At 40.7% G+C, this 16923-nt stretch overlaps 1 protein-coding gene across 1 annotated transcript in view; it reads left to right on the top strand.

Moving 5' to 3' along the window:
• Positions 1-16650, top strand: part of LOC100928317 (sodium-dependent phosphate transport protein 2B-like) — a 33375-nt gene extending 16725 nt beyond the window's left edge. Inside the window, exons 5-11 of the mRNA XM_031941864.1 lie at positions 672-867; positions 1589-1684; positions 1950-2070; positions 8761-8928; positions 10053-10169; positions 10262-10386; positions 13549-16650. Coding sequence (XP_031797724.1) covers positions 672-867; positions 1589-1684; positions 1950-2070; positions 8761-8928; positions 10053-10169; positions 10262-10386; positions 13549-14097 — 1372 coding nt within the window. The 3' untranslated portion in view covers positions 14098-16650. The remainder of the gene's footprint in view (positions 1-671; positions 868-1588; positions 1685-1949; positions 2071-8760; positions 8929-10052; positions 10170-10261; positions 10387-13548) is intronic.
• Positions 16651-16923: the final 273 nt, after the last annotated feature.

The following is a 16923-nucleotide window of genomic DNA, read 5'->3' on the forward strand; positions in this document are numbered from 1 at the left end:
CACAAGAAAAATCAGATCTAGAAAGAAAGGGGAAAAAAAACCTGAGAAGGAAAACAAAAATGCAAACAATAATAGAAAGAGTGGAAATTCTATGTTGTGGTCCACATTCATTTTCCATAGTTCTCTCTCTGGGTGTAGCTGATTTTCTTCTTTACTGAACAATTAGAACTGGTTTGAATCATCCCATTGTTGAAGAGAGCCACATCCATCAGGGTTGATCATCGTATAATCTTGTTGCAGGGTATAATAATCTCCTGGTTCTGCTTAGGAAATTAAACCTTTTTTTAAAAAATAGTTAAAATAATAGTATTGGGTGAAACATGAAACTGAATTAAACTTCAAAATGTAAACCAAAATAATCATGAAAGAATAGAAGTAACAAACATTTATTAAGCACTTACTATAGTGCTTAATTTGCAAGTGTTATTTCATTAGAGCCCCCAACAGTCCTTTGAGGCTGTGATTATTATTCTAATCTTTTTCAACTGAGGAACCTGAAGTCTATTGACTTGAGATGGTCCCAGAACCAGTAGTGTCTAAGACTATGTTTAAACTCAGATCTTCTTAACTCTAGACGGAGAACCCTCTACTGTCACTCTTTCTATAAAACTATATGACATTCTAGAGTAACTGTCTTGTCCTTTTCTCTTTGCGTTTTCTCCTTACTCCAGGGCTTTTGCAGGAGCTACTGTCCATGACTTCTTTAACTGGCTGTCGGTGCTGGTGCTCCTGCCCATGGAGGTGGTCACAGGCTACCTCCTCAGTATCACTCGTGTCATTATTGACTATTTTCACATCAACAGTGGAGAAGATGCTCCGGAACTGCTGAAAGTCCTCACCAAACCCTTAACAAAACTCATCATCCAGGTGGGCATCAAGACTCCCTGATTTTAAGTCTGAGCCAGTAAGAGGGTAAAAAAATCAATAAGTGTGATACACCTGGTTCTCTTGGAAGGGGAATTAACAGTTGTCTCCTTTCCTAAGCTATTGGTCCTAATAGGGTGCTTCTCACCCTTGCGTCTTTCTCATTTTATTGTGTAGGTGAATGGAGCTAAGAAGCAAGCACTAGGTTGCTTCAAGCATCGAGTTTTGTTTGTTACCACCATTCTGGCCAAAGGAGAGACTCAACTGGTCTGCTATTTTGTACCTGATGCTTCTGTTTTTGTTTTTGTTTTTTTATCTTGCCCCAACAGTATTGGCTTTCAGTAGGTCAATATTTTGGTAGATAGACCCTCAGATCAGGTCAAGCTATTTTCCGAGGGATGCCTCCTGACAGCAGCAATCAACCAAAAAGCATTTATTAAATCCTTACCATGGGCCAGGTACTAAAGGAGACGAAGACAGAATAAAAGATCCCCACTGATAAGCTGGTGATGCACTGGGCCCTCTAGAATGGGGCAAAAGAGTCTATCGGGTTAAGATGAGGAAAGGTCACGTTGTGTAAGTGTGATCTTCTGGAAATGAGACCTGTTTTTTTTTTTTTCTTAGATATTGGAGCTTCTAGGAGAGTAATTAATTTTTCAGTCACAAATCATAGCTGAGGAACAGGCTAACTCTTTTTTTTTTTCATATCTGTTGTTTTTCTCAGCTGGATAAAAAAGTCATATTTGAAATTGCCGCAGGAAATGAGGCAGCAAAAATCAAAAGCCTGGTAAAGATTTGGTGTAAAACTTCAAAAAATGTGGTAAGTATCAGAAAATGATTCAAAGGATATAGGTGGGGGACTGAGAATCTTCTGTTCCTCCTGTGATGTTGAGGGATTGTAAATGCTATTGGTGTTCTATAAATTTAGTGCCCTGGAGTAAAGGGAAAGTGAGGTAAAGAAGAGGGTAAAAGTGGGGATGCAATGGCCAGTGGGGACATATCTTCAGTGCTGTAAATTGTATCTTTACATAGAAAACCACCCTTATTAAGAGGTATTCTTTTTCCTTCTGTGTGGTGTCATGTAGTCTTTAAGCAACATTACTGTAGCCTTCCGAGAAAATTGTTCCTCTCCCACTTTATGCTGGACCGAAGGGAACTTGACCTGGACACTCCACAACATAACATATAAAGAGAACATTGAAAAATGTGAGTAGAAAATTGATTGGAAATTCATCTTTCCTGAATTTCTAACTTCATGCTCCTTTTTTGCTAGGACAAGTGCTGGACAAAAGAAATCTTAGGTATATAAGTCCCATGAAACAGAACTATAGGAGGCCCGGGAAGATTTAACAGTCATCAGCATAGCTCAGACTGCTCACTCTCTGTGTTTACTCCTCCTCCTCCATCAGTGATTGATAGCAAGATAGTCCTTGATGTGACAACTGACTGCCAGACCAAAAAGACAACTCTGTAAAAGGAGTATTGAAAGTAGTATCCTTGGGGAGGAGAAGGTGGCTAGGACTATTCTAAGGAATAACTAATCTTCTCTTTGATGCAAATGAACACTTTCTGTACTGGTGATATAGGAGGGCAGGGCAAAGAGCTCAAAAAAAAAAAAAATCCTCATTGCATTTGTTTGGTCTTCTCTGTAACACTGGTCCAGACTGGCCTCTGAGGCATTTGGAAGTTCTGACCCAAGTCTAAAACAAGTCAGACAGCTCTTAGGAAAATAGGTTGGAGGCAGGGAAAAGTCAGCTTTCACATGGAGTTCTTATGTACACTCGAGTCATTTAGGCAATGGCCTCTGAGACCCAGGCCATCTTTGTTCATATGGATCCCAAATATATGCAGGACATCGTTCTGACTTTCTGACAATAATCCTGATGCTCAAAGGGCCCTGAGAATTCATCTACCCAATACTTTAGCTCCTGGCATTGGGTGTATTAACTTACCTGCCTCGAGGGAAATATTATTATCCCCATTTTATAAAACATGGGGAATACAGTCCAGAAAGTCCTGGGGGTCTTTGAAATCCTTTTGGAGGGTCTACAAATTTATTTTGAAAGTGATAAATATCTCTAAATAGAACCCACATAAACAAAAAGTCTTTGGGCAGCTCCTCCATTGTTTTTAATGGCATGAAGATACTGAGAACAGAAGCTGTCATCTCACTAGTTAATGGCAGATTAGTTGCTAGGATGTCCTTTGCGTCACACCCCACTGGCTCCTAGATACTATTCCTAGCTTGAGTGACATGTATGAAGACTAGTGCTGTTCCTTCTAGTATTAAATTCTGACATTTACTGGCTTTTCTTCTCCCAGGGAGTTAGCTCTCCATTGCTGGATTTATTTTAGACTCTGAATAGGGGATATTCTAGGGAGTTTCATTAACTCTTTGGTCTTGCTAGGATAAAATCCGTAAAATTTCCTTCATTCCAAGTTTAATCAATTAGTTAAGCATATTTTGGGACACTCCATTTCATGGAAATCAGGGAGATTTATTAAAGACTAACTGAGTCTTGGTCCTAAGGGTTCAAAAGATTTTTTTTTTGAGAGGCAAGATCTGTAAGCATGTCCATGTGCATGATAGAAATAGAAAAAGATAGATTTGAATTTCAGATTCCATATTACAGTGGAAAGAGCCTGAGTTGTAAAAGTCAGAGGAACCTGAATTGAATTTTGAACTCTGTTGCCTGATGTACATGTGACTGTGGGCAAGTCGCTTAAACTCTTCCTGGGTCTTGATTTTCTTATGTGTAAAATGAGTGGGCTTGAGATGGCCTCTCTTGTCTCTTCCAGCAATAAAATTCTGGTTCTATAGGTTCAAGAGTTAAATTTTAAAATATTCTGCTATGTACTAAAATGTCTAGTTTACTGCTAGGGAGTAATTTAGGAATTGGGGCTCAAATATAGCTCCATCAATTTGAACAATGTTCTCCTCAGTGGATGGTGCTCTGGACCCAGAATTCTGTATTAGTGTCCCAGTTTTTTGCATAAATATAAATAGACATTTATATATAAAATTATATAATTATATCTAATATAATATATAAAATACAAATTTATATATAAATATAAATTTTAAAAGTAAAATAATTTTCCTTTTCTGTCATATTAGGGAATTTAATAGATGTGGGATGGCACCTCAAGAATGGTTTTAATTTGCATTGTTCTAATCAATAGTGATTTCGAGCATTTTTTCATATGACTATAGGTAGCTTTGATTTCTTTATCCAAAAGTGGCCTGTTCATATCCTTTTGACCATTTATCAATTCTTTATATATTTTAGGACTTGAGTTATTTATCAGAAACACTATAAAATTTTTTTTTCTCCAGCTTTCTGCTTCCCTTTTAATCTTGGCTACATTGGTTTGTGTAAAACCTTTTAATTTAATGCAATCAAAGTTGTCCGTTTTGCATTTCATAATGTTCTCTAGTGCTTTTTTGGCCATAAATTCTTCCCTTATACATCTAAGTTTTTTATATATTTGGGAAATGAAACCTGTTTCAAAGATTTTTACTTTAAATGTTCTCTCCCCCCCCATTTCTATTTTTCTTCTAATTTTGGTTGCATTAGTTTTGCTCGTGCAAAACCTTTTAAATTTAATATAATCAAATTTATCCATTTGACATTAATTTTCTCTATTTTTTGTTGGTCTGAAATTCTTCCTTTCTCCATAGATCGAAAAGGTAAACTATTCCTTCTCTCCTAATTTGCTTATGGTATCACCTTTGATGTCTAAATCATGTACCTATTTAACCATATCTTGGTTTATGATGTGAGAGAATGATTTATACCTAGTTTCTGCCATACTATTTTCCCAGTTTTTCCATCAGTTTTTCTCAAATAATGAGTTTTTGTCCAGAAACTGGGGTTTATAGATTGTGACCTGTATGAAAACTAGTGCTGTTCAAACACTAGATTACTCTGGTCATTTATTATCGTGTATCACGTATCTAATTTATTCCACTTATCTGCCATTGTATTTATTAGCCATTACCAGATTGCTTTGATGATTAGTGCTATATAATATAGTAAATATTTAGTATTGATAGACCATATTCCTTCATATATTTTTAAATCCATTCTCTTGATGTTTTTTATCTTTTTTTCCCCAGATGAATTTTGTTTTTTTTTTTTCCTTAGCTCTATAAAATAATTTTTCACAGTTTGGTATGACATTGAATGCACAAATTAATTTAGGTAGAATTGTTATTTTAATTATATTGACTCAGCTCACCAATCCATGCATCCATCCCTTTCTGAAATGTGTGAAGAAGTACCTAGAAGAATAGTTTTAAGTTGCATTTCCTAATCAGTAGTGATTTAGAGCATTTTTTATGACTACAGATGATTTTAATTTCTTCATTCTAAAATTGTCTGCTATATTCTTTGACCATTTCTCAATTGGGTAATGACTTGCATTTGTATCAATTTGACTCAGTTCTTTATATATTTTAGAAATGAGTTATTTATCAGAAACACTGGTTGTAAATTTTTTTTTCTCCAGCTTTCTGTTTCCTTTTTAATCTTGGCTATGTTGGTCTTGTTTGTGCAAAACCTTTTTAATTTAATGTAATCAAAGTTGTCCATTTGGCATTTTATAATGTTCTCTAGTGCTTCTTTGGCCATAAATTTTTCCCTTCTCCAAAAATCTGATAGGTAAACTATCCCTTACTCTTCTAATTTACTTATCATATCTGAGAGTGTAAGACATTTAATATCTCTGCTTTTCTATACTTCATTGTGAGGTTTTTAATGTCCAACATATTTTCAATTTTTGCAAAGGTGCCATTGAGAAAAAATTACATGCACCCATTTGATCTTGTTTTGGTATGGAGTGAAAGATACAGGTCTATGCTGAGTTTCTGATATATTATTTTCCAGTTTTCCCATAAATTTTTGTGGAATAGGGAGTTCTTATCCCAGAAGCTGGAGTTTGGGGATTTATCAAACACTAGATTACTATAATCATTAATTATTGTGTCATGTGTATCTAACCTATTCCAGTGATCCATCACTCTATTTCTTAGCCAGTACCATATGGTTTTGAAGACTGTTGTTTTATAATAGTTTTAGGTCTGGGACTTTGCATTTTTTTTCCCATTAATTCCCTTGATACTTTTTTGTGTTTTTGAATTTTGTAATTGTCATCATATAGTTCCTGGGCTTGTCTTGGCAGGTAGACTCCCACTTATTATTTCTAGTACAATGTTGAATAATAGTATTGATAATGGAGTATCCTTGCTTTAACCCTGATTTTATTGTGAAAACTTCTAGCTTATCTACATTACAGATAATTCTTGATGGTGGCATTAGATAGATACTGCTTATTGTTTTAAAGAATAAATGGAATTTTCCATTTTTCCAGATAATTTACATAATATTCGAATTAGCTGTTCTTTAAATGTTTGGTAGAATTAACTACCTATTGGTAGAATAAAACTATCTGATCCTCTTAGGGAGTGAATTGATGACTTGTTCAATTTTATGATTTATCATGCTGCACAAGAAAAATCAGATCAAAAAGGAAAAAATGAGAAAGAAAACAAAATGCAAGCGAACACAACAAAAAAGTGAAAATATTATTCTGTGATCCACATTCACTCCCACAGTTCTCTCTCTGGGTTCAGAAAGTCCTCTTCATCACAAGACCATTGGAACTGGTGTGAATCACCTCGCTGTTGAAAAGAGCCACGTCCATCAGAATTGATCATCATATAATCTTGTTGCTATGAACAATGTTTCCTTGGTTCTACTCACTTCACACAGCATCAGTTCATGTAAATCTTTCCAGGCCTTTCTGGAACTATCCTGCTGATCATTTATTACAGAACAATAATATTCCATAACATCCACATACCATAATTTATTCAGCCATTCCCCAACTGATGGGCATCCTCTCAGGTTCCAGTCCCTTGCTCTTAATTGATTTTTAAAATCCTCTTTTGGGTGTTTGCGAAAGTTCTTTTTGGACATGAGATGAATTGACATTTTTCTTTGAGCTTTTGTTTGTAGTCCTCTTCTGTGTGTGTTTTAATGTTCCCTGTTACCATGACAATTTTTATGATGTCTTATAGTCAGCTTCATTATTTTGTTTTTTACTTACTTTTCCCCAATCCATTTCATTGGTTGGACTCTGCTTCTGGGGTGGAGAGACCACTGTCCCAAGCTTCTTGTGCCAGGGCTTGAAGACTCTATTTGTTTGTCTAGTGCTGCTCTGGAGTTTCAGAGCATTCTCCTAGTGCTGTTACAGGACCCACAATGTGAATAGTGGACAAATCACTCATCTGTCAATGACCTGTGTTGGGGCTCAGCAACTCTTTCTGGCTTGTTTGACCTGCCCTGGCCTGTGCTCCCCTTTTACCTGAGTGAGACCTTCAAAGTTGCCTTGGACTGAAAAATTATTTCATCCCATCTTTTTAATTGTTGTTTTTTGCCATTCCAGAATTCATTTTGAGATGTTATTTCATAGTTGTTTGGAGAAGAATTTGGGAGAGTTAAGGTGATTTTGTGCTTCATTTTGCTATCTTGACTTCCAGTGATCAAGGGTATTTCTGTACTTTGTAGATCTCAAAGCACTATATAAATGTTAACCTATTTACTTGAATTATCATATTTTCAAGAAACATTTGACTCAAAGTATAGAGGAGGCCCTGAATCAACCAATGATAAAGCCCCTCTACTCCAATGAACTGACATAATTTGTAATTCTCAACCTTAAGTCAACTCTTAGTAGGCTCTTGAAGCTAAGTCGTCTATAAGACAAGTGGCAAGATAGTCTGCACCAGACTGATAAATTATGCAGCTGGGACCTTTCAGATAAGCAAAGACATCCTACTTTCATGATCTAGCAGTTCCCTAAGAAGGTATGGGGTCTGCACCTCCTCCTCCCTCTTGCTCCCCCTCTTTTATTGTCTCTTCCCATGTCTTCTTCTATTCGGGGGGAGGATTGTTCTTTTTCTCCTCTCCTGTAACCTCCCCTTTTCACCATAATCCTAAAATACCTGATTGCATTATTGGGTTCCTTTGTACACTGTGTAGAGAATACCCAAAAGTGTTCTCCTATGTCTTCTAAGAAAATAAGATATTGGAATAGTGAGTACAAGTTGGTGATTGTTATTATTATTCTGTTACATAGCATTTTCAGTTCGCAAACCATTTTATTATTTGTATATTATCTGTGTTCAGTATACAAAGCACTCTTATTATATATTGTATTTTCAATACAAGTAAACTAAACTGGCAAATAAATAATATAAACTCAGGCAATGGATATTCCTGGGAAGGAGCAAATACCATCTATGATGCAAAGATCATTAAATGTCAGAGCAGGAAACCTGACATTCAGATGGGGAAGAAACCTGCCCCTGTCAACAGAAATAACACCAGAGCACAGAAATAACACCAGAGCGCAGAAACAAGATTCCGACCCAGAATTCAATCTTCCAATCCACTGCTCTTTCCACTAGGTTATAATGAGTATACAGAAACCTAGCTGTCAGTTAACTCCCACACCCTCACTTTTCAAGGCATTTTAGGGAATAAAAATTGCCTTCTTACAAAAGGATGGGAAACTCTTACTCTAAATTAGAGTTTCAGGGTTAAATGTTATTTGAATTTAATTTCTTACTACTTCCATTAGTAAGATTTCTCTTTAATCTATCATCTTTTTCTGAATTAGAATCATTTTATATAAGGCACAGTGCTTTATATGACACCATGTACCCAGTTCAGGGGAGGAGGAGGAGGAGGAAGAAAAAGATAATTGGGTTATGAGGAAATGCTTAGGGAGAAAAACACAGTTAAGTTCTAGAAAAGAAAATGGCAACTTCAAAGAAAGTTCTCATGAGTCTGAACTTTTCTTGATAAGTAGTGGTTCTTGTTCCTGCAGGTAAACACTTATTTGTGAATGTCCACCTGTCAGATTCAGGCATTGGACTCATCCTTCTTTCCCTCTCCTTGCTGGTCCTGTGCACCTGTTTGATATTGATTGTCAAGATCCTGAACTCTATGCTCAAGGGACGAGTTGCTGCAGTGATTAAGAGGACTATCAATACAGGTAATCACTTCATCCTGCCTGGGCCGTTCTCCTTCCATGGCGCTCCCTGAGGTCCACATGGAGCCCACCTATCTGGAGGCAAGAACTCTAGATGACTCCGTCCCAGCTTGGATTTTCTTCTGATCGACAGCTAGAAATACATATCATTGCCTTTATTTTGAATTTGTATTATTGTGCTAGAAATGTTCCTGAGCCCAACACAAGGCTCATGGCTGTGATGCTATGTCCTGAATAAGAAAGAGCTGACCTGAAGGGTTTGGTTTAGCTGTCCAGAGAGACTGAGGAAAATAGGAATTAGCCTCTACCATATTTCTCCCACTGAGACTCTTTGCAAGATAATTCCTTTAGGAGGCTAAAATAGTAATGAAGAGAGGAAGCATGATATGGTGGATAGAGAGCTGACCTACAAGGCAGGAAAATCTTGACTTCAAGTACTACTTTTGACTCATACTGACTGTGTGACCAAGTCCCTTAATCTTTTAAGCATTCTAGACAGTTCTTTAGGACCACGTGACAGAGAATTTGCCAACTTGCACTGGTGAGTTTCCCCACCTGAGAGTACCCTATCACAAAGAAATCACAGCACACGTCCCTTTCCCTATCCTCTAGTAAACCAGAGAGCTCTAAAGTTGGCAGATTCCTTACAGACATCAACTCATTCAGTCCTGTGAGGCGGCCACCTGAACACTAGTATTCCCATTTGAAAGATGTTCGACGATTTTCCATGGTTACGTGAGCCAAGGAGGATTGGACCGGACCTCCTGAGGTCATTCTCATGCCCAAGTCCATCGTTCTTAGTCAGACACTCATTAGCTGTGTAATCTCGGACAAGTCATTGACACACATGACCCCTGTGGTGCAATAGAAAAATAGAGCTCTATCCACTGTACCACCTAGCTGGCCATTTTTAGTCATTTTTAGAACATTGACTGAGAACTCCTCTCCCAGAAGCCTCCTTCCTGACTGCTTGAGAACTGTTTCTGCTAGAAGTTTTAGAATGGGTTTGTAATAAAAAGACTGTTTCTGGATGGATATTGGAGTGATCTGTTGCATGAGACAAGAAATTCTCCTGTTGACCAGGACAATTACACAAATGATGCCTTTTTCGTCTCCTCTTCTCACAGATTTCCCCTTCCCCTTTACCTGGCTGGCAGGCTACCTGGCCATCCTTGTTGGAGCTGGGCTGACCCTTATTGTGCAGAGCAGCTCTGTATTCACCTCAACAATCACTCCTCTGGTTGGTGAGTTTTTTCCTTTTCTCTCCATTCACATGCTGTTGCTTCCATTTTTGCATGTGGTTCTGCCATGCTCGTTCATTCATTTTTCCCCTTAGGCATCGGCGTGATCAGCCTGGAGAGAGCGTATCCCCTGACCCTGGGCGCCAACCTCGGCACCACCACTACGGCCATCCTGGCTGCACTGGCCAGCCCTGGAAGCACTTTGGAAGATTCCCTCCAGGTCAGAATGCCCAGTTGGGACCTTCTCCTCTTTCCTCAGCTTACCACCCCATCCTTCCAATAAGCACCCCAGTTTCTTTCTTGAAAGATTCTCTGTAACCCAAAGGGATGTTGGTTACTGTCGAGGTCTCAGCTGTCTCTGAACAGTGACCTGGGGGCTAGAGAACTGTCCCTAGTGATTGTTCTCAGAAGCTGAATTTCCTAAGTAATGACCAGAGATCTTCAGCTTGTGTCTGTAATAAACAAATGAGGATGGTAAAGTGTAGAGAGCTAGAATTTTGGAGCAGTATACTTAAAACAAGGTGCTAATTCAGTGCAATCCATAAGACAATGGCTGTCTAGTTTAGCATGGTGATTAATAGTTCTCTAGTTCAGTATGATTGATTTAATCCTACAACAAGGTGTTAACTCAGTGGGATTAAGATAATGATTCTCTAGTGTACATGTACTTAGTACTTATTATAGTTCTACAAGTTGACACCTTGTTTCAAGTATACTTCTCCAAAGTTCTGGCTCTCTACAGAGAAGTTTCATTGCCCATCTCCTACTCTTCCGCTGTTCCCCACATAGAATGGTATGGATAACTTCCCTTCTTTTGCCCACCTATGAGTCAGAAAAGGTGGAAATAACGTCTGACTTTGTTTGAAGATGTGAGTTTGAATCTCAGCTGTTACTTGCTAGGTGACTGGCATAGATCCAAGCTTTGTGTGCAGGAGATAGAGGCGACCTTTGATTTCATGGGGGCAGAGAAGATTTGAGGGTTTCTGAGGATCCATTTGGGCAGAAAGCTGGAGGAAAAGCATTCTGAGAGGAGGAAGTGGGGAACAAGGTCCCAGGAACATGGCAAATGAAGGAGCATCTATGAAGATTCCAGTGAATCTGGAGTGCTGATGATGGCAAGGACGTGATAATGTGAATGAAGATGGGATTGTTAGAAGCAGCTGGAGGTGATGCTTAAAAGGCAGGGGAGGATCAGGTTTTAGAGGGCCCTGAAAGCTGAACCAGGGAATTTGGTTTTATCCTTCATGCATTAGGAAGGCAACAGGTATTGGATTTAAAGGTAGGACAGCAATGGAGGTATATTTAGGAAAAGTGTACATGGAAGATGCATTTGATGGAGGATGCAGACATCTGGAGATGGAAGAGCTTTTAGGAATGATCCTGTCTAACCTCCCCTCATTTTGTAAATAAGAAAATTTGAGATTAAGTGATTTTTTCACTGTCACCCAAATTGTATTTACCAGAGGAAAAGCAGCATTATTTTGCAGGTCACAAAAAATGAAAATCTGGTGATGTCATTAGGAATGGATAGGAAGGGATGAACACAAGAGATCCTGCAGAAGGATTTGGGGAGTGATCACATGTAAACCAATGGGAGAGAGGGGTCAAGGTGGAGCTTTGCAGCCCAGACATGGCAGGATGGTGGTGCCCTTAGTATTCTCCAGGATGAATATTGCCTTACCAGGTAGCTGTCTCCCCTTCTTCCCTCCTCTCCTGGCAAAGGAGGCCAGTGGCACCTGCTGGTGTGCAGGCTGGCCAGGGGATGTCTGGGTAGGAAAAAGGTAACAAAGGAGTGGGGGGAAAGCAGGGGGAGGAGAAGAGTCATTTTGTAAAAGAATGAATTCCAAAACTGATTTTGAAAATAATTAGAATAAAAGTCTCATTGGTTCTGAAATGCAATATTTTTTTTTATTAAATTCATTGCTTTTTAACTCACTGGTAGTTAATTCGATTTGGAGCAATGTGTTAATTATCTAAATTGTTTTTGAAATCACTCTTTTGGAACTCAGCAAAAGTGGCTTAAATTGTCAACTTGGTTTAGTTTGTAAGCTGGGACTTAAGCTCCTGCTTGCATTTTAGTCCTTGCTTCATGGCCCTTTGCAAAAAGGCCCGTTTTCATAGGATTTTATTTACTTATTTTTCCATGGATGCAATAAATTAATTTTTTCCTCAGAACATTACATAGCTATTAGCAATTGCTAGAATTTTGATATAAGTAAGACTCCATGTGTGTATACACTGCCAGGGATATATAATTCCCTTTCAGCTCTGGAAAGTGTCTACCTGGGCAGAAGTACAAGTAAAACAAAACAAAATATTGACAACCACATTCACATTCTCACTAAAGTTCCCAAGGGGACAGAAGACGAGTAGGAATTCTATATGTTTGGAAATGGATAGAAAGTTATTTAATGAGAAATAAATAAATAAACAAAATGGATATGAAGGAATTTACAATAGGTATGTCCAGAATGGACCATGAATTTTGCTTATGTATCTGAAAATAGATTATTGCACATAAATAGTTCACAGTGAGAGAAAGATACCATAATAGCAACAATAATGGAGGGAATGCACACATCATGAGATTTTTCAATGAGAAAACCACAGGTCTGGAACCAAGAAGTATTCTTAGTGACCCCTTCTGTCATCCATCCATAGCACTTACAAGTATTGAATAGAGTTTATTGTTAAATTCTGCCTTAAAAATATTTCATAGGATTTTAGGTTTGGAAGGATCTTTGAGATCATCTATTCCTCCTTTTATAGACAGGACAAGGGTTTTGCTGAAGATCAAGGTCATGAGGTAGGACTTCAGAAGAGAGAATGTAAGCAGATTGTGGGCAGGAGCTTTCCCTTTGCATGGGGCTTTGCATCCAGGAGGCACTTAATCAATTCCTGTTGACTTAGCTTGTAGCTTCAGACTCCCATTTAGATGGCTTGTTCTTTCCACAAGACCCCAATCGCACTCTTACTTGTAGGGTACAAAGTTCTTGACACCATGATCTCATTGGATGTCCACAGTAAACCAGGGAATGAAGGCTCCATTGCTGACTTCAGAGGAGCATAGTGAGGCTGAGAGAGGCTTCCATCCCAAGTCTCCCTGGCTCTGGGTCTGATGCTCTCTGGGTCACAGCCCCCATAACGGCCAGTCATATTCTTGTAAAGCTGAATAGACTGGCCCAGCTGACTGCTGCTCTCCCTCTTGGGTCTTAAATCGACAAGCCCACAGTGAAAATAGTCATGGATGATTTCTGTGGTGCCTCTGATCTTTCCCATCCCTTCTCCCTACCACCTGCCTCCTGATTTCCCTTCCCTCTCCCCGATTGGCTCCCAGTGTGTCTCCATGAGATTTCATCGTGTTTACTCCGTTTGATTTCAGATTGCCCTGTGCCATTTCTTCTTCAACTTGTCTGGAGTTCTTCTGTGGTACCCAGTCCCGTTCATGCGCCTGCCGATCCGTTTTGCCAGGGGCCTGGGGAATATCACGGCCACCTACCGTTGGTTCGCCATGTTCTACATGATTGTCTGCTTTATTGCCCTCCCCCTGGTTGTGTTTGGCCTCTCGCTGGCAGGTTGGACTGTGCTGGTGGGTGTCACGGCCCCCATCATCCTGGTGCTGCTAATCATAACGTGCCTGTGGACCTTTGAGGCCCACTACGTGTTACCCCTGTGGATGCGCTCCCTACAGCCCTGGGACGAGATCATCATGTTCCTCAGAGAAAAATGCTGCCGGCACCGCTGCTGCTACTTTTTCGGTGTTTGCTGCAAAGTGGTGTTCCTGCCCTGGAAATGGGGACTAAAGAGAAAGCGGGGAAAGGTCAAGGAAGTGCCCTCCAAGGCCTCTAGGAGTTTTAATGACACTGGATCCATAACGAAAGAGGAGAAAAGTCCAGACTTGAAGGTCTCCAGCAGCAAAGTGTCCTTATAGAGGTCAGTGGATGAGAGGGGAAGTGAAAAGATGGATTATTTCTTGTTCTATTATGTCCTCTCTCCCCCGAGTGCGGGAAGGGTAGAGGCAGATGATTAATTATTCAATGGAAAAATGGAACCATGGACATTTGCTACTCCTATCCTCCACCCCAGAATCCAACGCATTGGCATATAGGGCTGGCTCAGCATTGGCAGAAACTGTGATCAAACCCTCGTCCTTTGCAGGGCCCCAGTTATCCCTCACATGACTTCTGGCTACCTAAGAGCCCTGGGACAAGAACCACAGGGACTGTACAAGATGAATCCTGACTGGGCCAGTTACTTACTCTCTCCAGAAACACTGGGGCTACAGGACTTGAAACATTTTTAGAATGAAATAATTATTTTTCTTAAATAAATATAGTTAGACTTATTTTTAAAAATAAGTGAGTTTGGTTTCTGAGAAGACCTGACTATAAGTAGGTAATTGGTCCTTTTGTGGCCCCACAAGGCTGGCAGGCAGGGCAGAGCTGGCTGGAGAAGATGCCAGCTAATGACTTGGCCCCCCAGCCCAGACTTACAAAGCCTCATCTCCATCCCTGGGGACTTGCAGCAAGGGGAAGGTTGAGGATTGAGTTTGAGCTCCAGCAAGCTATGTGAACCCCTTTCCCTGCTCAGGAGGGAGTGCTGCTGGTCAGCAGCATGTGCTGGGATGGCTTCTAGAAAGGCTAGGGAAGAAGGGCTGGGCCACCCTTCGGGCTGATGGCCATCCTCCAGGCTGATGGCCGCCCTCCAGGCTCCTGGCCATGCGGCCCAGTACCAAAGACCAGTTCCAGAGAGGTGGCTCAATATGTGTCCCCATGCCCCCCGTTTCCCGATCTTCCCCTCTTATAGTCTCCACAGCTTCTCCTGGGCAGTCTACACAAGCTGGTCAGAGCCAGGCAATTTCCAGAACATGGAAAAGCTGCTTCTGAGAGAAGGTGATTTAGGGAAGAAGCACAGAGTTGCACGTGTGCTTCTGGATCTCTTGCCCTTGGAGGGAAATTAAGGGCGTAGTGTCCCCAGGACAGTTAGCACAGCAGCTTAGGCTGTGCCATGGGCCGTCCCCAACTGGGAGAGCCCAGAAATCCAGATTCATGGAGGGCAATGCTGAGAGCTGATGCCAATTCCCAGATGGCCGGAGCGCCTCTGGTGCTATGGGGAGATTGGGCAGGAGATGGCGAAGTCTTTAGGAGCAGGGGAGAGCAGCTCCACCCTCCATCCTGGGGGCCTGCCGGCCTCTCATCCTGGCCCTAGGAGAGAACCTCGAGATTCTGAGCTAAACTTTACTTCCTGTCAGCGCATTTAGGGGCTTGTGAGTCAGGGCATGAAGCTCGGTTCGCCCTCACTCCCAGGGGGGAGCAGAATACACTGAGCTGGCCGCAGGATCAGACCGAAGGTCCTTCCCATTTTGGACCTTCCAAGAGACCCAGAGTGCCTTGGGGTCTGTGTCTTGCCTGTTAGGGTGTAGATCGTCCTTGAAGGATTTGGAAGTGACTGAGCTTGCTGGGAGCCTTTCTTTCTGGGTCTTTGCCTCTCTGTGCCCTTTTCACAGGAAGCCAAACCTGCCAGGCCTGCTGAGGGGGGCTTGAGTGGCAGATGGCCATGTCCTGGACAAAATGTGGATGTTGAAGGCATGAGCTGGTAGCTAGAGTTTTCTGCATCCTCAAAGGGTGGCAGTCTGCCTGGACACAAAGCACCTGGTCCTCCTGTAGCTTTAGGATGACCTGCTAAAGACCAATCTGGAACCTGGAATTTCCCCCCACCTGCCAGGGATGAGCTCTGTCCAGACCCTTAAATTCCTGCCTCTTAAAAGAGGCTCATTGGTGAGCCTGTGATTGGACAGAGTCCACATTCCCAGAGGTCATTGAGTTTGGGCTACCCAGCCAGCCTTGGTCCCCAATCTCCTCCTGATGTACGTGCTCATGCACATGAGTGGGGTGAGGGAGCCTGTGTATTCTGGCAGTCCCGGGGTCCTCTCTTTGCCTTTTGTGGGTCCTTCTAAGGGACAACAATCCGCACTTCCCTCTCCGCCAGCCATGTTTGTTCCCTCCAACACTCCTCCAATACTCATGCCACTTAAATAGGCTCTTCCAACAATTTCCCAGCTCCAAAAACTTTAGAGGAAAGGAGGCTGAGGAAGAAGAATAACCAACCTGTATTTCATGTCACCTCATTTGGGATCATGGAGCCTCACCCTGATCTTCCACTATTGTATACTGAAGATTTTAATATAGTCTCTCTATATAGTCACTGAATTTGTATACCTTTTTCCTAAGTTATATAAAAATAACCTATATGATTCTGGACAAAGTTTTTTAACTCTAAAATATCTTTAGATTTGTAGTTACCATCAATAAGAACATTTGTATACTTTGTAATAGCTTTTAACCTTCTCCGTAGCACACTGTAAATACAGAAATTAAGCACCCTTTATACGTCATATAATTTTTTTCTAATTGCATTATTCAAGTGATCTGTGTACATGGTGTTTCCTCCCAGAATTTTGGAAATAAAGAAACAATTAAATATATTTAAACCCAAAGGAGTACATTTTTTAAGGCCCGGAAATGGGTTATTTTGATCATTTCCTCCTTTTCCTTAAAAATTATTTAAGATGCTGTGTTTTAGGGGCAGTTAGATGGCACAGTAGATACAGCACTGGTCCTGGAGTCAGACGAATCGCAGTTCGAAGCCTGCCTCCGACACTTAGTGCTTACTCGCTGTGTGAGCCTCGGCGTCTCCCCCAGAAACCTGTGTATTTATTATGTGTGCCTTTCCCCTTCATGTCCCCTCTCAAGGTAGC

Source organism: Sarcophilus harrisii, chromosome 6, assembly GCF_902635505.1.
Source record: "Sarcophilus harrisii chromosome 6, mSarHar1.11, whole genome shotgun sequence".
Lineage (NCBI taxonomy): Eukaryota > Metazoa > Chordata > Mammalia > Dasyuromorphia > Dasyuridae > Sarcophilus > Sarcophilus harrisii.